Below are 21,858 nucleotides of genomic sequence, written 5' to 3' on the forward strand. Positions count from 1 at the left end.
AATTTTTGGGTATAGCACTATGGAACAGTCAGTATAGGGAGCCTCCCCCAGAAAGAAAGTGGATTAAATTTTAGGTTAGGGTTAAGAAAACCATACAGTAATTACCGTAATTTTGTCAAGGTTAATTTTTTTTTTTTTTAAATTAGGGTATTACACCATATCCGTTTTATCCTCTGGCAGAAACCCTGCTGGCATATTTAAAAATAGTGTCAGCTAAAATTAGAGTACCAAATTAAAATTTACTTATTATATATATTTTTTTTTTTTTTAAATTACTTTTACTTTTTTTTTTTTTAAACTGAAACAATTTACCATGTGGATGATATAACACCACACCCACATAAATGTGTGTCCAATAATGTTTTGATAATTGTATTATATGTACTTTTTATCCAAGTTATGAAGAAACCTAAATAAGGTTTTCCAACTAAATTCATCTCAGAAATAGATACAAGGGAATACACATATTTACTGATGTAATTTACTGACACAATGATAATACTATCTGCATGGAACAAAAACACATCATGCTTGCAATGTTAAAATAAATACATCACTATATATAAAATTAACATCACTCAAAGACTACAGTATAATATGTACTTAAATAGTGCACATTCAAAACTGACTACATAAGTATGTCATTGGCCAAGAGAAGAAACAAAATACTGCCCAATGATTGGCTAAGTTGGTTATAACCACCCAAATCTGATTGGTTGCTGTACAAATAATTGATGCCAATTGGCTAAATGATGAAACTATTTGTAATCAAGTTGAAGTCTGAGAAATGGAATTTTTTGCTAGCAAAGTTAAAGTTTGTTTTGTTTAACAACAACACTAGAGCACATTGACTTATTAATCATCGGCTGGTGGATGTCAAACAGTTGGTAATTCTGACACACAGCTTCGGTTAATTTTTAAATTTTTAATGACACCACTACTACAGCACACTGACTAACCATCGGCTATTGGATGTCAAACACCACTACTAGAGCACACTGACTAACCATCGGCTATTGGATGTCAAATATTTTCAATTCTGATGCATAGACTTCAGAGGAAACTCGCTACATTTTTCCATTAACAGCAATTAATATTTTATATGCACTTTCTCCCAGACAGGACAGTACATACCATAGCCTTTGATAAAGCAGTCACTGGACTGGGTGTGGGGGAAACCCCAATGGGTCCTCCACACTCGCCTGAAAAGTTTTGGGACGGTTGCAAACAGATTGCTTTGCAATGAAAAAATTTAAATATTTTATTTGAAACTTTTGTTCTTTTTTCTTATTGGCCCAGAAATGTCAATGCCAGGGATGTGGCCCCTGAATCACTATTTTACTAAAATATAAATGATTTAAAACCTTTGTTCAATAACTTTTTTTAATTTGTAATTTCATGTGATTGCTTGCCTACCACCATTACAGAAGAGTGAACTTACTCATGGCGAGGACAGCTTATACAATATTTATACCTAAGATATTAAACGAGCTTCCATTTCATATCATGTTTATGTCCTCAGTGAAATAAGTTTCAACTGTCTTGAGCTTTTGCGAATTATTTCACGAGGGACATAAACATGATACAAAATGGTAGTGAGTTAAATATCTTATTTATTACCCACAATCGATCTTAATTTATATCGCTCAACCAGTTTGGTTGACGTTCCTGTAAAGTTGTAGTGCGCCAATCGATGATGTCATTGTATGACATCGAAGTGTTACATCTCACTTGGCATTCTAGTGGAATGTATCACTTTGATATGTACCGAGATATTTTTTACCGTATTTCATTTCTTCTCTTAGGCAACAAACAAGAACAAATATAAACAGAACACAAATCGAGGCCTATACATTACCAGAGTTGCCGACATCACCACCACCACCACCACTATTGTCTACGTTAAAAACAGGCAAAAAAAGAAATATTGTTAAGTGCCACTATACTGATTAACAGTGCTCCTAATGAAAAAATATATATAAATTAAATCATGTCTGTAAAAATAAATGCTAGCGCACTGTCCAGTTTTTCATGATAACTAGTATTCTTACTGTGAAGTAGATCATTCCCATAGGAGAGTGTGTGTGTGGGGGGGGGGGGGGTTTGGATGGGGTTTTTTTTAGATAAAAATGGGTTACAGCAAAATACAATTCCAGAAATGTTTTAATACCGAGATTGGCCCAAGGGTTGGAGTTGCATAACAGCCTAAATGGCCGCCTTTATTAAGAATGTATGTAAAGAATGAGCCAAAATAATATCACAAATTTTGGACAGAGAATACAAATGTAACAAAAAAATTTACACAGGGAAAAAAAAAATCAGAATTCTAGATAAATCCACAAAACTTTCATTTTTATTTTTTTCTACAGTAGGCGGCTTTTTGAGAAAAGAAGACAGTAATATCTACCAATTATTCTATTAGTAGCAAGGGATCATTTATATGTACCATCCCACAGACAGGATAACACATACCACAGCCTTTGAAATTACAGTCGTGGTGCACTGGCTGGAATGAAATATAGGCCAATGGGCTCATCGATGGGGATTGATCCCAGACCAACCGTGCATCAAGTGAGCACTTTTCCAATGGGCTACGTCCCACCCCTAATAACCAATGGAATGCAACGTAATTTTTGAATGACAAGTCTGGGTACCTGACCCCACTCTCCATGCATGTGAATGTTTCAAGTAACGTTTCTACAGCTTCCTAGCATATAGCTGAATAGGACGACGATTCTACAATTTAACTCTCCTACATTACTGTACTTTTAACTAGGGCTAGAAGTATGTACACATACATGCCAGCTAAATCGACTTTTAAAAATAATAAAAAATAATAAACATAATTAAAAGATCTAAACATCACTCAGAATGCAAAACTTTCCATTCTAAGAATCTGGTAGAATGTCAGAAGAAAATAGCTGAAGTAATGTTTTGTAGTACGACATCATTAAAGCAACCAATTATCTTAATCATCGGCTATTGCCTGTCAAACATCTGGTAATGTCTTTAGGAAATCTGCTACATTCTTCCATTCATTAGCAACAAGGGATCTTTTATATGTGCTTTCCCCACAGACAGGACAGCATATACCATGGCCTTTGATATACCAGTTGTTGAACGCTGGTTAGGATGTGGAACAACCCAATCAAAGAATGGGTCTACCTAGGAGATTTGATCCTATGACCCAAGCAACTCTGACACTCACTCTACCAACTTAGCTAAAACCCAGCCCTTGTGAATTTTAATTTCAGGTAAATTCAAGGAGTAAATTAGGAAAATGGTGTTGAAAATTGGAATCTTTCAACATATATGTCAGTAATAAAATCTCAAGAAAGGGATTTGTTTTGTTTAAATCTTATATATTCTTTATTACATACAGGACAGTACATACCACAGCCTTTCAACCACTGGTTAAAAAAGAAAAATTATGCACAACAGATTGGGACAGGAAAAAAAAAAAAAAAAAGTAGTTGAACTTCAGCACTCCTTTTTTAAAATCTGTACTGGTTGGAATGGGAAAAAAGACCCTCCTGCGATATCTTACCATCTGTGATGTCATCACTGGCCGTGTCCTTGCGGTGATGTTTGTGGTGTCGGCGACGCCGATGTCTACGACGAGGTAGCTGTAGTCCGATGAAGACGGCATCAGCTCCGCCTTGCTTTCGATGATCTGAAAGAGAAACAAGGAAATGGTTTATTTAACGACGCACTCAACACATTTTATTTACGGTTATATGGTATCAGATATATGGTTAAGGACCACACAGATATTGAGAGAGGAAACCCGCTGTCGCCACTTCATGGGTTACTCTTTTCGATTTGCAGCAAGGGATCTTTTATATGCACCATCCCACAGACAGGGTAGTACATACCACGGCCTTTGATATACCAGTCATGTTGCACTGGTGGCAATGAGAAATAGCCCAATGGATCCACTAGAGGGGATGATTTTCTGCGATCACGAAAAAATGGACGGAATCGCGGAATTTAGTAACTGAAACGGAATTTGCGATTTTTAAAAAATAACCTTCAAAAGTTGTATTTCTAGTTCAAGCACCATAATAAATATTTTTAGTAGTTTTAAGATTCAATATTGATAATACACGCATAGTGTTTTGGTATGCAAACTTTCATGGAGTACACTGTATGCCTAAATATTTTCAGAACCATTAATTCTCGGAAGTTACGCTTAATTGACGTAAGCTTGCAACAAAGCATGTGACTGTTTACCCGTGTCACTTTACATAGTGAAATTTAACTTTATGTACTAACACAATTTTAGAATGTTGATTATATAATAGGATTTCTAGTACATTCAATTTCGATATTTTTCAATAATACTTATTACGATTCAAAAGCATAGCCAATTTACACGCTTTCGCCAGAAAACGTAATTTCGTAAAACTTCGGGCATATTCGTTAATTTGTACAGAAACATTTCACATTTATAGTCCGTCCCACGGGGAACGCCTTTCTTCATGCTACGGAATTTACTACACGTTATTTATTTCTGAACCGAATGTTTTCTAAATTGCACACACAAATATCATTTTACTTTTCTTCACACATGTAGCACGTGCTACAGACCCTGCGGTGAGGCATTGTGTACATTTCCCCCCTCTCCCCGAGGGGGTTGCAAAATATATATCTTGGGAATTGGGCCCAGCTATTATTTGTGCTACAGGCCCCACTGATCCTTAAACCGGCTCTGAATATATAATTCTAGGCAAATATATATTTCTTAAAGTTATAAAATAATGTCGAAACTTTAAACGATCGACAGAACAGTGCTTAGTTTCGGTTCACTACCACTGGCCTATATCCAGATTGACCCGACCTCGTTTGAATATGTAATCTGTGCATACGGCACGCTAGTTAGGTTACAGAGAAACATACATGTGTAATCGAGTAAGTACTAAAATAGTAATGTGCCCCCCCCCCCTTTTTTTTTTTTTTTTTTTTTTCACGCTTTGTAATCATAATGGAACTAATAAAATGTTATCAAGTATTTATTTATTTATACATATTTTTTGGCAACTAATGTAAGATTACGAACAATGCATTACCAAAGTTCTTGTTCATATTTTCGTGAAAATAGTGGGGTTTGTCAACGGTGTGTTTTGTTTATAAATGAAACTTACCCATAATCCATCAAATGAAATGAAACTAAAAGCCACACAATCAACAATTATTCATTGTTTGAATTTAAGGGAGAATGGATGTCTTTATTATTATTAAATACAAACAATAATTAACCGTAATTAAGTTTGTGGCTTTGTTTTAACTGCGGCTTATTTAAAGGTGCGGTTTATTTACGGATGATGGTGGGAACTAAGTGGTGCGGTTTATACACTTCTCTTTTTTTTAAAGTTTGTTTCAAAAATAATTTGTACAGGTATTTAACAAATAGCAATAGCAAACCAGCTCAGAGCTGGAACAATAAAACAAATGTATATAGTTTATAACAATAAAATATGACACTAATTGAACACAAAAACAGAAAAAAACGGAATTTGCACAAATCTGAAACGGAATGTGGCAAAATCTGAAACGGAAAATAATCCCCTCTAATCCACCGACGGGGATCGATCCTACACTGGGCTACATCCCACCACTTCTGAAAGAGAGAGTCTGATGCAGTCAACTCCAGGGCCCGTGCTTATAAAACTTTTACAGTCCAGACTCAATCTCTAATAACGTCACACACGTACAATTTGTATGACATTGTCATCACATTACTGTCTCAGACTCTATTACAGACTCAATCTTTAATGACGTCACATGCATACAATTTGTATGGCATTGTCATCACATTACTGTCTCAGACTCTATTACAGACTCAATCTCTAATGACGTCACATGCATACAATTTGTATGGCATTGTCATCACATTACTGTCTCACTCTATTACAGACTCAATCTCTAATGAAAAAAGAAAAAAAGAAAGAAGTCTTTTATTTAACGACGCACTCAACACATTTTTTATTTACGGTTATATGGCGTCAGACATATGGTTAAGGACCACACAGATTTTTTTAGAGGAAACCCACTGTCGCCACATAGGCTACTCTTTTACGACAGGCAGCAAGGGATCTTTTATTTGCGCTTCCCACAGGCAGGATAGCACAAACCATGGCCTTTGTTGAACCAGTTATGGATCACTGGTCGGTGCAAGTGGTTTACACCTACCCATTGAGCCTTGCGGAGCACTCACTCAGGGTTTGGAGTCGGTATCTGGATTAAAAATTCCATGCCTCGACTGGGATCCGAACCCAGTACCTACCAGCCTGTGGACCGATGGCCTGCCACAACGCCACCGAGGCCGGTATCAATCTCTAATGACGTCACACACATACAATTTGTATGGAGTTGTCATGACATTAGTGTCTCAGACTCTATTACAGACTCAATCTCTAATGACGTCACACACATACAATTTGTATGGCATTGTCATGACATTACTGTCTAAGACTCTATTACAGACTCAATCTCTAATGACATCACGCACATACAATTTGTATGGCATTGTCATGACATTACTGTCTCAGACTCTATTACAGACTCAATCTCTAATGATGTAACACGCGTACAATTTGTATGGCATTGTCATGACATTACTGTCTCAGACTCTATTACAGACTCAATCTCTAATGACGTCACACCCGTACAATTTGTATGGCATTGTCATGACATTACTGTCTCAGACTCTATTACAGACTCAATCTCTGCATTGTCATGACATTACTGTCTCAGACTCTATTACAGACTCAATCTCTGCATTGTCATGACATTACTGTCTCAGACTCTATTACAGACTCAATCTCTAATGACGTCACACCCGTACAATTTGTATGGCATTGTCATGACATTAGTGTCTCAAGACTCTATTACAGACTCAATCTCTAATGACGTCACACACGTACAATTTGTATGGCATTGTCATGACATTACTGTCTCAGACTCTATTACAGACTCAATCTCTAATGACGTCACACACATACAATTTGTATGGCATTGTCATGACATTACTGTCTCAGACTCTATTACAGACTCAATCTCTAATGACGTCACACACATACAATTTGTATGGCACTGTCATGACATTACTGTCTCACTCTATTACAGATTCAATCTCTAATGACGTCACACACATACAATTTGTATGGCATTGTCATGACATTAGTGTCTCAGACTCTATTACAGACTCAATCTCTAATGACGTCACACACATACAATTTGTATGGCATTGTCATGACATTACTGTCTCAGACTCTATTACCGACTCAATCTCTAATGCCGTCACACCTACAATTTGTATGGCATTGTCATGACATTAGTGTCTCACTCTATTACAGACTCAATCTCTAATGACGTCACACGCGTACAATTTGTATGGCATTGTCATGACATTACTGTCTTAGACTCTATTACAGACTCAATCTCTAATGACGTCACACGCATACAATTTGTATGGCATTGTCATGACATTACTGTCTCAGACTCTATTACAGACTCAATCTCTAATGACATCACACATACAATTTATATGGCATTGTCATGACATTAGTGTCTCAGACTCTATTACAGACTCAATCTCTAATGACGTCACATGCATACAATTTGTATGGCATTGTCATCACATTACTGTCTCAGACTCTATTACAGACTCAATCTCTAATGACATCACACATACAATTTATATGGCATTGTCATGACATTAGTGTCTCAGACTCTATTACAGACTCAATCTCTAATGACGTCACACACACATACAATTTGTATGGCATTGTCATGACATTACTGTCTCAGACTCTATTACAGACTCAATCTCTAATGATGTCACACGCATACAATTTGTATGGCATTGTCATGACATTACTGTCTCAGACTCTATTACAGACTCAATCTCTAATGACGTCACACGTACAATTTGTATGGCATTGTCATGACATTACTGTCTCAGACTCTATTACAGACTCAATCTCTAATGACGTCACACACATACAATTTGTATGGCATTGTCATGACATTAGTGTCTCAGACTCTATTACAGACTCAATCTCTAATGACGTCACACGCATACAATTTGTATGGCATTGTCATGACATTACTGTCTCAGACTATTAAGAGTCTAGACTTTAAAAGTGCTATAAGCACCAGGCCAGATTGCTAAAAGGGAACAAGCACTCTGAGTACTGCTAAAGCAATACATGTACTCTACCGGGCCCCAACAAATTTTCTTATTGCCTAAATTTAAAGGCCATACTTGATCAGTAACAGTACATGATAAAGCTATATATACTACTCAAAAGAATTTAAGGGTCAGACGATATTTTCGACATTATTTTCTGAATGTCAATTATATTAGCTAGACCATAATGTCACGCATGGTATTGTTCCATTTTGACGAAAGTGGGTCTAAGCAACCCATAAATGAATTAAAATCCACTGTCATTGACACTGTCGACTAGTTCTAATGGCGAAAACATGCTTACATTTGCACGTAAATTAGGGCGAAAGCGAAAGGTCTGCTAAGTGCCCATAACTTGCTTTTTCACAAAGCGCTTCATTGGCACGCTTTGCATGTGTATTCCATGTTCCCAATGCTGAATTTCCGTATAATTTGAGCTTGTGTTCGTGTACGGTGCACACTCCAAATTCGACAATGGTACGACGTCAACTGACTATCGAAGATCGAGGAAGGGCTATTGCTTGGCTTCAGGATGGCAATACGCAAAGAAATGTTGCTCTGAGACTTGGTGTCAGTCAGAGTGTCGTTGGCCGACTGTGGCAACGGTACCAAGCAACGAATTCTGTTCGAAATCGTCCATGTTCGGAAAGACCCCGAAGCACTACAAATAGAGAGGACCGCTACATCACCAATATGGCTCTACGTCAACGCACAACCACTGCACGCCGATTACGTGACAATCTGCGGACTGCGACTGGAACTCGATTGTCTGATCAAACCATACGCAATCGTCTGAGAGCCAATAATCTACGCTGCCGTCGCCAGGCTGTTCGACCACCACTCCTACCACATCACAGAACGGCCAGACGTCACTGGTGCACGCTTCATCTGCGGTGGCAACGTGTTCAGTGGGGTCGAGTGATGTTCACCGACGAGTCCAGGTTTAGTCTCCAGTTTAACGACGGTCGGGTTCGTGTCTACAGATGTCCTGGGGAGCGTTTCGCTGACGTTAACGTTAGACAACGTCACTGGTTCGGTGGTGGCAGCGTCATGGTGTGGGACGGCATCTCTATCCACCACAGGACCCCCCTCTATGTGGTGGATGGATGGCAATCTGAATGAAATCCGCTATCTGAATGAGATTATCCGGCCGTTGGTTCTCCCAGGCCTTCAGCAGATTGGCGGCGGGCAGTTCTGCAGGATGACAATGCCAGACCCCACCGCGCCAGGGTGGTAACGGACTTTCTCAGACAACAAGGTATCGCCAGGATGGATTGGCCAGCATATTCGCCTGACTTGGCCCCAATAGAGTATGCCTGGGACGAATTAGGCAGGAGAGTTCGGGATAACCATGCCCCTACGGCCAACCTTCATGATCTGGGTCAACTTCTTATGGCAGAGTGGCAGGCCATTCCCCAAGAGTTCTTCAGACGTCTGATCAACAGCATGAGGCAACGATGTGTCGAGTGTATTCGCGCCAGGGGCGGATTCACACACTATTAAACGAATGTTCTAATGTGTAAAATCCATGTTTGACAACCTTCAACTTTGACAGCATGTCATGTGACTTTCTTGTATACAGTGACGTTTATTTGTGGTTTTTTGTAAATATGGAACAATAAATTAAATTTTTGGTGTAGTTTACATCATCAATCTAATACACTCTGAAACTTATTTGGTTATACATTTTTGACCCTTAAATTCTTTTGAATAGTATACAAAATTTCATCTCAATATCTTCAGGCATTGCAAAACAAAAGACTAGAATGGGTTTTTCATATCGCCTAAGTTCAAGGGCCATAACTCCATTAAAAAAAAGGGTAAATCAGCATGAAAGGCAAACTTATCTGTACACGAACCATCCAGAAAACATATGTGGGACAGATGGACGGACGGACACAGACAGATGGACGGACGGAAATGAAACCTATACTCCCCTCTGTTTGGACCTGTAGGGGACTAATAACATATGTATCCAGGTATACTGTTGGGTCCAAATATAGGCCCCTTCCCAAAAGAAAGTGGCACTGAAAATTCCCAATTTCTGTACGAAAGATTCCCAACATTATGTCTCTTCTAATAAAGAAAGAAATGGTTTATTTAACGACGCACTCAACACATTTTATTTAGGGTTATATGGTGTCAGACATATGGTTAAGGACCACACAGATTTTGAGATGAAACCCGCTGTCGCCACTACATAGGTTACTCTTTCCGATTAGCAGCAAGGGATCTTTTATTTGCGCTTCCCACAGGCAGGATAGCACAAACCATGGCCTTTGTTGAACCAGTTATGGATCACTGGTCAGTGCAAGTGGTTTACACCTACCCATTGAGCCTTGCAGAGCACTCACTCAGGGTTTGGAGTCGGTATCTGAACCCAGTACCTACCAGCCTGTAGACCAATGGCTTAATCACGACGCCACCGAGGACGGTCGTCTGTTCTAATAAATTAACTGTACAGTGGTGTACTGCATCATTCATTAGCCAGAAAAGATATCCCAAATATGACTTACTCGTTCTAATTCTCCCAACCGCATCAGACATGGGACCCTAGTGAAATATCCTGGATAAATCCAGGTACTCTACTCAGCTAGATACTTAAAAAGACAGACCCTAGTTTTTAAACACTAAGGCATAATTTTCACCTAGACTCTAGTTTCAACCCATAAAGATGGACACTAAGTTTGGTTAATATACAAACCTGTAACAAATTTGGATACAACAGAGTGAAACTAAAGTCTGTGATGTTGAAATATACTTGATTTTAAAAAAATAGACTAAAATGCAACTCCATAACCATTACTTCTCAACACACATACATTTTTAAAAATATAAAAAATACATTTTGTGGTATTAGAAACACCAGGATGACCAGAAACACTTTGGTTGTACGGAAATGGATAATCTAAACAATAAAATGTAAGTAATGTTTGATTTCAGTTATCATAAATGATTCTAATAGGGAAAAATATGCTGTATGGTGTTTAAAAACTAGGGTATGTGCCTTTAATGTAACATTGTACTACCACATTTTTAAAGCCTCTGTTTAAAGGGAGTGTCCTGAGTTTGCATCCACTGTAACATATTTCTGTCTAACAAAGTCTTTTTGTACAGTTACAGTCTCAATATATTTTCTTGTTTGGAATATCTGTCTTTCTATATCGAACGTGTTTGAGGTCATGTGTTAATATCTGTAGCAGTCACTTTTCATATTACTTCATAATTTGTTGGGTTTTTTGTGTTTTTTTCGTAGGTACAAATTTATTGGAGGGTAAAATCTGGTTTGAGCTATTACAAACATTAGGACGACAACAAACACCTTGTTTATACAGACACTGATATTCTAAACAGGAAAATATCTTTAATATGTAACCGCAGTCATCAAAAAGGATCTGTTAGTCATACACATAAATACAATTGTAGCAAACTCAGGCTAATCCCATTGTTAGATATAGGGTAGCATTTTTATGGAAACGCAATTGTCGTATCTTGTATGGAGATGAATTTGTGCACTGTGAAAATCCTAAATTTGACCTTATTAGATGGAGATACACAAATGTATATATATATGTTTCACAAACTTTCACCTTTTGAGATTAAGAAATGTGTTTACTACCTTCACCCCTATCAAAATAATGGTTCCACACAGCTAATTTACATGTTTCTAAAGCTACTGCACCCACCTTGGAGGTCAGCCTCACTGGGGTAGGGGTGTGACACGAACGACCCCATATCCCTGATGGGCACAGAGGCCGCATCGGCCTTGATTTCAGCGACTCGATTCGGGGTTCCCATGGTTGTATTAGAGCACTACGCTGTCATCAGACTTAAAAGTAGTCAAAAAGTACATCTTCAGTAAACTGGGAAAGCAGAATCTGAAAAACACAACATACAATTATTAAGATATCATCAAAAACAGAAGGGTGAAAAAACATAAGATATAAAAAAAACAGCAGGGTGAAAAACATGATTATAAGATATCATAAAAAAAACAGCAGGGTGAAAAACATGATAATAAGATATCATCAAACACAGCAGGGCAAAAACATGATTATAAGATATCATCAAAAACAGCAGGGTGAAAAACATAAGATATCAAAAAAGGTAGGGTGAAAAAAAAAAAAGAGTATGTAATCTTTTTCAGACAAATATTCTTTGGCATATAAGTTTTGCCGATATTCTTTTTCATAAAAGTTTTGCGAATATTGTTTAATCAACCAGTGCATCACAACTGGTCAAAGGCCATGGTAAGTGCTTTCGTGTCTGTGGGAAAGTGCATATAAAAGATCCCTTGATGCATTAGGAAAAATGTAGCAGGTTTCCTCTGATGACTACGATTCAAAATTACCAAATGTTTGACATCTAATAGCCGATGATTAATTAATTAATGCACTCTATTGGTGTCATTAAACAAAAACTACCAAACGTTTTTAAGACTACATCAAGTCAAAGCTATAAACATTATGCCTAAAAAATATATCTGCCCAGAACGATCAAGCCCAAGTTAAGTACAAAACATGCCGACCTGAAAATATTGCAGCTCCAGGTTTAATTAGATTAAATTAACTTGAAATGCATTTCTGGATACCAACAACTCTTCACCCGCGGTTAATTACATTACTGCCCTGAAAAAGACCTCCCTGCACTCAGAAGAGACAGCAAAACCTGTTGCGCCCAAATTAGTGATCGATCTGAAGTCCAGAGAGGACGTCTCACATGCAGGATCTACGTGTAGTTAAGGCAGTAGAGTGCTAGCCCGAGGTCGAAGGATCAAACCCCCTCAGTGGACCGGGCCATTATCTGATTGGGTTTTTATTTGTCCTAATCAGTGCTCCATTATTGGAATATTCATGTTTATGGTATATGCCGTCCTGTTCATGGGAAAGTGCCTATAAAAGATTCACTGCTGCTACTGAAAAATGGTGGGTTTCGTCTGAGGACTACATATGAGAATTTGCATATAAAAGATTCCTTATGCCATTCCACACACAGACAGGCCACAGCAACAGGCCACACAACTGTCGCACACACAAGCAACATCGCTTCCACGATGCAAATAAACTGTAATCCCCAGACCCATATATATATATATATATATATATATATATATATATACAGTCGAACCTGTCTATGGCGGCCACTCGTGGGGCATGACAAAAGTTGCCGCCATAGAGAGGTGGCCGCCGTATGCAGGTCATATATAAGTCCGAATTGTCGTCTCATCTTGCGGTTAAATCTCTGCAGCCACCACTCAAACAATCCGGTGTTCATCCATGCTTTCTTGTTGTTGGTGTATGTTACTGGTAGAGATTCTGGTGTTATGTTTTTAAAACAGCGTGGTTTCTTGTTGTTGGTGTATGTTACTGGTAGAGATTCTGGTGTTGTTTTTAAAACAGCGTGGTTTCTTGTTGTTGGTGTATGTTACTGGTAGAGATTCTGGTGTTGTTTTTAAAACAGCGTGGTTTCTTGTTGTTGGTGTATGTTACTGGTAGAGATTCTGGTGTTATGTTTTTAAAACAGCGTGGTTTCTTGTTGTTGGTGTATGTTACTGGTAGAGATTCTGGTGTTGTTTTTAAAACAGCGTGGTTTCTTGCACTTTCCTATGACTAGAGGAACACATTTTTCTCCAGTCATACTTGCACATAGTGCCACGGTCAGTCTCTCCTTAGAGCGCTTACCGCCAGCACATTCATCAACTTTCACTTTAAGGGTTGCCTTTGTTGTATCCCTGTAAAACAGACCGGTCTCGTCCATATTGAAAATGTCCTTAGGAGCATACCCGTCACACACCACTGGCAACTTTGACTTCCAGTCCTCAACTGCAGTGTCACTTACATCACCTCGCTCCCCACTTAGTGTACCTGCAACGATGTTGTGTCTATGCCTGAATGAATCCAGCCACCCATTTGACGCTTTGAAACTCGCTATTCCCAAATCTTCGGCAAATTTCAACGCCTTCTCCTTAATCAGTGGACCGCTGACATTTATTTTACGAGCAGTGGCATCTTGGAACCATTTCCAAACCAACATGTTAATATCCTCATTGCCTGTAAGTTTTCTCTGCCTTTTTCTGTCAGAGGGCTGGTTGTTAATATAATCTGCCAACACCTCCGCTTTTCTCTTTAAAATGCCATCAATCTGAGTTCTACCCACCCCGAAATGTTCAGCAATTTTTCTAGCACTCAGTTTGTCTTTCTCTGATTTTTTAATGACGTCTACTCTCTGTTCCAACGTTAACGCGATCGGCTTACTGGGTTTAGGTGGCATTTTGAAAATAAATATCAGAAATAAACTGCAGCAGTATTTAATTCCTTCTAGAGTTGACACGTTTAACTCCAGTTGTTTTAGGCTAGATACCCTCTTATCAACTGCGTTTAATGACCACCGCCGATGACTAGTACATCGCACCGTTAATCCAGATTAAAAACACTTGTTAATTAACGAACACAGCTAAGTGACCGACGACCTTTAAAGGACCGCTGTTTATCAAGCCAATTGGTTATATCAACAAAAACATCTTACGTTTTTTTTTTTACGATTGCCGACATTTCTTTATAACTTGCACTAAGAAACAATTGTGGCCCCGATAGCAGGTTCATTTTCTCTTTTTTATGACAAAAGTGTGGCCGCTGGCCGCGTTGAGCAGGTGGTTGCCATATAGAGGTAAAATATATAGTAAAATTCATTGGGGGGACCTCAGGGTGGCCGCCATGGACAGGTGGCCGCCATATGGAGGTGGCCGCTAAGGCAGGTTTGACTGTATATATATATATATATATATATATATATATATATTGAAAATATTTGGCAAAATTACCTGCCTTGCATTTCCAACAATAATGGATCTTAATTTGAAAACAGCAATAAAAGAAAAGTGAAATGAAATTATGGTAAACTATTTTATATTTATTGTGTACAAAGCCAAAACAATGTTGTCACGATGGCCTGTCACGAACTATAGTTGTGGGGAGTTTTTGTTTTATTTTTTTAACAAGTTAAAACTAGCTGGATAAATAATAAATTTATTTGTCTCAATCATGATTTTCACGAAGACTTAAATGTTGTACAGATTTTGTTAATGTTGATACAACTCAATCAGTTTGGCAATATATTCATCTGAAAGAACCGCCACACTATGCGTTTAGTGACCTTGAACTTTTGCCCGTCTTCTGATTGGCTGCAACAGCACTATGTGTAACACAAAACAGAACACATCTACACATGCCACCTGTGGTTGTGCCATGGCCAAGCAACGTTTTTTTGGTGTGACTTTGGTCTCGCACACAAGGCCACACCACAAAATCTTGTTACTCTGCTGTTGTGTGGCTAGTTGCTATTGCGCGTTACATGTGTGCAACGGCCTTTACTACTAATGAAAAAATGTAGCGGGTTTCCTCTCTAAGACTGTTTATCTGAATGATCAAATGTTTGACATCCAATAGCCAATTATTAATTTAATCAATGTGCTCTAGTGGTGTTATTTGAGAAAACAAACTTCTTTCTTCTGTATTTAATTTATCAGCCTTGACATTTTAATCAAACAACCTAACCACTATGCCACTATATGTATACAGCCTGGATAAAATGCCACGCAATTGCCTAGGTTTTAGTGCCATGGTCAATCCACAAACATATAATTAAAGAGCCTTCAAGTTAGAAACATAATTATCACTCTACAGTTTACTACTTGTGAATTATCATACAGAGTCCGATGGTGAAGAACAAGTTTCATATTGATCTTATTTGCTGACACAGACGGACGCAGATTTAAAGTATGCTCATCATTATTATTTCTTTTAACAGGTTGGCTAATTTACTGCACAACTGGGTTATCAGAATGATCAAAAGGTGGGTTTTTCCCCAACCTGATCATTTTAACAGAAAAGAAATTTTGATAATTAGAAAGAAAGAAAGAAAGAAAGAAAGAAAGAAATGTTTTATTTAACGACGCACTCAACATGAGGGAAAGGCTAGGATGAAATATTTTAATGAGAACTGACCAGGACCCCATTACACAAAACAATCTTAGCACCAAGATCACCTGAAGTGCATATATGGTAGGCAAGGTTTCTGCCAGAAGGTAAAATGGGTATATGGCGTTATACCCAGCAGAATTGTTTTTAAAAGTTAACCTTTTGACAAAATTAATTACTCTTATTATTAATGTATGATTTTCATAACTCTAACCCTAAACTTAACCCATTTTTTTTCGGGGTGGGGTGGGGCCTCACATACCCCCTCCCCTGTTGACTATGGTTGCATTCAATTCCATAGCACCATACACAAAAATTTCTTTCTGGCAGAAACACTGGTAGGAGCATTTCCCCATAAAGAAAATGGGTTAAATTTAGGGTTAGGGTTAAGAAAATCATACAGTAATGATAAGAGTAATTAATTTTGTCAAAAGGTTATGTTAAAAAAAAAAAAATCTGCAATTTGTTTTTGGGTATATGGCGCCATACCCATTTTACCCTCTGGCAGAAACCCTAGCTGGGTAGTTATGCACTTAAGGTGATCTTAGCGTTAAGATCGCTTTGTGAAACTAGACTAAAGGCTGAAAGTTCTAAAAGGAAATTACTATGGGCATTGATTGGGGAATATTGTGTGGAAAATGCCCTTTAATTCAGGTGGGCCAGCTACCTGTAAGAAGATTGTTCTACATTTTGCCTGCATACACATGTGCATATGTCCTTGGATAGTTGACTTTGTCCTTGGTTTGCACACTGCACCTCGTGGGTTACCACTGTATCACTGTTTGACCTTTACCAGATAATACTGTGTGCACACGGTACTCCTCCCCGCCCCCTCCCTCCCCTAACAATCAACTATTTTTGAAGAACTCCATAGATCTACACACACATATAGATTATACACCCCCCCACCCACCTCCACCCACACTCTCTCTCTCTCTCTCTCTCTCTCTCACACACTCACACACACACACACACACACACAGGGTTTCTGCCTGAGGGAAAAAAAACAGGTATGGTGCCATACCAAAATGTTTTGGCAGATTTAATATTTTTAATATTATATCAGAAATATTTTTTTATTTTAAATAAAATAGATATCTTAAAAACTGTAACCATGATATTTTAATGGACACCATCTTACATACACGTGTATAATTTATGGTAATTTGGTGGCTTCCTACACACACCTGTATTTGCTCTATACACTAGTGAATATTCACTCTCAAATCCTCTCCTCCCAATTTATAACCTCATAAATCTTTAAAACAAGAAAATCCGTAAATAGATATTTGAAGAAATGTAAACACCATGCACTAAATAACTGTGGTCATTTGGTGATAATCTATTTGCACTATACCGGATGTACATGTACTGAGCTGTCGAAGACTGCATAATAAATCAAAACACATCTAAGTAATCTACTCTATAAGACTATTAATAAGAAGTATACATCTAAATATATACTTGCACCAATGGAAACTACCATTGCTCAACAGCCCTTCGCTGTATCAGTCAAGTGGGCAAATTTAACTAACTGCTAAGTATTATATTATTTATAGGTTTGCACACTAACAATTTACTTCCTACAACCGAATTAAGGGAATTTTCTTTTATTATTATTTTTTTTTTTTTTAAAGGAATTCTGTCAGAATCGTAATGATTTAATATTGATATTTTGAAATTCTATCTCATGATCTTAAGCTTTTGAGCTACAGAAACTTTGAATGCTGCTAAATTTTCTGCCCGACTTCTGCATGCATTTTAATGGCATATCTGTTACAATTCATAAATCCGAGCTGTCATATTATTAGGAAGTGCAATTTCTTATATGCTAAAAAAATAAAATAATTATAGAAGTGTCAGACAATGTATTAAAATTTTTAAAATAAGGGGGGAGAGATGTAGCCCAGTGGTTAAGCACTCGCCTGATGCACAGTCAGTCTACTGGGCTATTTCTCACTCCAGCCAGCGCTCCACACCTACTAAAACAAAGGCAGTGGTATGTACTATCATGTCTGTGCTCTGTAGGGTCCGCTAGTGTTCACCTGTCCACTAGTGTAACAATGAACACTAGCGGTTGCAATGTTGACCACTAGTGTAATAATTTAAAATGTTACAGTAACAGTCAACACAGTCGACTAATTTTACTACATCGACCGTTAGTGTAACAACGCCAACGATTAATTTAATTATTGAATATTCTTGTCCGTGTATTGGATAGATAACTGGATTCAAAACCAGTAGATACTTGGTTCGAACCCAGCGATAGGCTGTCTGGGCGTTTTAGGACATTACGTGATGTAAAAAACAAATGACATCGATACCTCCATGATCATAAACAATGAAATACATAAGGGTATCCCCAATATTAGAGTATTATTGCAAATAATTGTGGAACAGTGTTCAAAATATTGTTGTATTGCTGAAATATTAATGTATGTTGAATTATTAAAATTGAATGTTATGTTTTTGAAGTTCATACGCTGATGAACATCAAAACCGTTTTACCCACATAACATCAACAATAAACCATTCAATTCTTAAATAATACCTGTAAATTTCTGAAATGTACTTATTTACTCAGGTATATTTTAATATTATCTGAATCAAAAGAAAGTTTTGTTGCTGTTTATTCAGCAGCTAATAGGTGTCAAATATAGCATATTTTTGCGACATTAGAAGAAACCATTGCCGCCATAATATAGTCTATTCGTTTTTTAATAGTACCAAGGGTCTGTTACGTGTGTTTTCCCATAGATAGGACAACGCATACCACTTGCCAGTTGCAGATATACAAAAGAATACGCGCATTTGTTAGAACTAAAATTCATATAGTATGTGAATAAATTAAAACAGTGTTACCATGCCATCTTTAAATGTCAAGGCTGTTATAGTCCGGTGCACTGTCTATATTATTACTTGCGTACAGAATTTTTGGGGATTTGCCTTATATGTTTGACACATAACAGCCTCTGGAAAAACAGTACGTTGGGGTGTCCTTTTCACAAATATTCTAATATTCTAATATCTTCTATCTTCAAGGACCATAATTCTGTCATGAAACTCAAACTGTGTTTGTAACTCCACATGATATATACAAACTTCCAGCTCAATATCTTGACGCATTGCAAAGAAAAGTCTAGGAGAAGGCTGACGGACAGACTGACAGATGTTGGAGACAAAACCTATAGTCCCCTCCGGTTTGGCTGGTAGAGGACTACTAAACACCCTTGAAAAAGTAAAGTTTGTTTTATTTAATGACGCCACTAGAGCACATTGTTTTTTATCTTATCATCGGCTATTGGCTAAAACACTCTTAAATTCTCTCTTGTACAACAATAGGTTTTGATAATGAAATTTATTTTTTTATTATTTGTTGCAGTACGATATTGAATACGATGTGATGTTTCTTTCGCATTTCATTGACATAAATTGACTAAATCAAAATAATGTCCAACATCAAAACCAGTTATGTGAACACTAACGGTCAACATTGTACATAGTTAACCGTTAATGTTAACATTGTTATGCTAGCGGTCAACATTGCAACCGCTAGTGTTAACGTCAATTTTGTGAACACTAACGGTTGCATTGTCGACCGTTAGTGTTCATATTGTTACACTAGCGGTCAACATTGCAACCGCTAGTGTTCATTGTTACACTAGTGGACAGGTGAACACTAGCGGACCCTACAGTGCTCACCCTGTCCATCACCAAATTAGCCAATTAACAATCTGTTACTGTAAAACAAACTGTGATACTGCCTTGAACAATACCAGCCTCAGTGGTGTCGAGGTTAAGCCATCAGACATAAGGCTGGTAGGTAGGGGGTTCGCAGCCTGGTACCGGCTCCCAACCAGAACAAATTTTAACGACTCAATGGGTAGGTGTAAGACCACTACACCCTCTTTTCTCTCACTAACCACTAACAATTAACCCACTGTCCTGGACAGACAGCCCAGATAGCTGAGTTGTATGCCCAGGACAGTGTGCTTGAACCTTAATTGGACATAAGCACGAAAATAAGTTGAAATGAAGGTCCTGAACAAAATGTTCCCTGGAGTTGTAATCCACCTTTAAGACATCTCGAGCGTAAAAATGGCTGCTCAGTTGTTATTAATTTACTAATGATAATAGGTAAATAACAACACTTGTAATCACCAATGAAAGATTTATAAAAGATTTTCTATATTTATTATTACAGATACTTAATATTTTTTCAGGTAATTAATTTATTTTTATTTTTTTATTTTTTTCAATGAAGAACTGAATGGTGCATGGTATCTGTATTTCGTAAACTGGACTATATGTATTTTAAACCACTACACAGAGTAACATGAAGCGGGGAAGTGTTAATTATGTTGTGTGCAATGGTGTGCTTCAATGTTGTGTGTGTTTACAGCTTGATCCGGATATAAACATATCAAATACATGTACATATGTATGTTATTGGGTTCAGTGTTGGGTTATACAAGTCTATACATGTATGTATTAAGACTTATCACAACAAAGTACACAGATGTCATAATTTTCTGTCAGTTTATCGAAGAGAATTAGATGAAAATTTTATTTCCCTTGATTGAGAGTATATAGCGGCAAGAGCTCCACCCGTTCCCCCCATCATTTATAATAGTTTAGGGTTAGGGTTAGGGTTAGGGTTAGGGTTAGGGTTAGGGATAGAGTTAGGGTTAGGGTTAGGGATAGAGTTAGGGTTAGGGCCCCATGCCCCACTTTTCTATATATACCCCATCAAAAAATCCCTCTTTAGATCGATAACTAATGGGGGGAACGGGCGGTACACTTTCCGTATATAGCTCTTGTACATGTATGTAGGTGGCGGTTCAGACTGAATCCTATTAGGTGTGTTTTAATAAGCTTTTCACAGAGCAAATTAGCAAGTAGAGATCCTGGTTAGATTTAACTGGAATACAGATCCAATATATGATTTGTTACGACAATTAATCTCTATGTCTGGCTCTCTCTGTCTACCCCACCCCACCCCACACTCCCTCTTCCCTGCCTATCTCTCTCTTTCTTCATTCTTCTGCCCTCCCGTCTCTCCCGTCTCCGTCTCTCTCTCTCTCCCTCTCTCCCTCCCTCTCTCTCTCTCTCCCTCTCTCCCTCCCTCTCCCTCTCTCTCCCTCTCTCTCTCCCATCTCCCTCCCTCTCTCCTCCCCATTTCTCCCTCCCTCTCTCTCTCCTCCCCGTTTCTCTCACTCTTTCTCGCCACCCACCCTCTGTCTCACCCCAATCCGTTTCATTCATATTTCATTCCCTATCCCACAGAGAGGACAGGACATACCATGACCTTTCATGTACCAGTAAGGATCACTGGTTGGGACAAAAAAAACCACTAATTTCCATCAAAGGGGATCGATCCTACGACCCCGTCACACCTGAGATGAGTGCTCTACCACTGAGCCACATCTTCTTCCTCTATTAAGAGTTAAAATTTGTTTTGTTTAACAACACCACTACAGCATATGATTCATTAACCATCGGCTCTTGGATTTCAAACATTTGGTAATCTGACTGGTAGTCATCGGAGGCAACCCGCAACATTTTTCCATCAGCAGCAAGGGATCTTTTATATATGCACTTTCCCAATGACAGAAAAGCATATACCATGACCTTTGACCAGTTGTGGTGCACTGGATATAACTAGAGAAAAATAAATCAGTTGAATGG

At 38.0% G+C, this 21,858-nt stretch overlaps 2 protein-coding genes across 5 annotated transcripts in view; both read right to left on the bottom strand.

The window, feature by feature from the left end:
* The window catches only part of LOC121387485 (sodium-driven chloride bicarbonate exchanger-like), a 153,560-nt gene that overhangs the window by 67,380 nt on the left and 64,322 nt on the right, over window positions 1–21,858 (bottom strand). For all 4 annotated transcript variants that reach the window (XM_041518621.1, XM_041518620.1, XM_041518623.1 and 1 more), the window contains 2 exons: window positions 11,881–12,072; window positions 3,548–3,673 (listed from right to left, as the gene is read on the bottom strand). In XM_041518621.1, coding sequence (XP_041374555.1) covers window positions 3,548–3,673; window positions 11,881–11,992 — 238 coding nt within the window. In that variant the 5' untranslated portion in view covers window positions 11,993–12,072. The remainder of the gene's footprint in view (window positions 1–3,547; window positions 3,674–11,880; window positions 12,073–21,858) is intronic.
* LOC121387168 (tigger transposable element-derived protein 4-like) lies at window positions 12,050–14,464 on the bottom strand. The gene is made up of 2 exons (XM_041518193.1): window positions 13,876–14,464; window positions 12,050–12,072 (listed from the first exon to the last, which is right to left on the bottom strand). Exons 1-2 carry the CDS (start codon window positions 14,462–14,464, stop codon window positions 12,050–12,052), a joined length of 612 nt encoding a protein of 203 aa, XP_041374127.1.

This window comes from Gigantopelta aegis, chromosome 13 (genome assembly GCF_016097555.1).
Source record: "Gigantopelta aegis isolate Gae_Host chromosome 13, Gae_host_genome, whole genome shotgun sequence".
Taxonomy (NCBI): domain Eukaryota; kingdom Metazoa; phylum Mollusca; class Gastropoda; order Neomphalida; family Peltospiridae; genus Gigantopelta; species Gigantopelta aegis.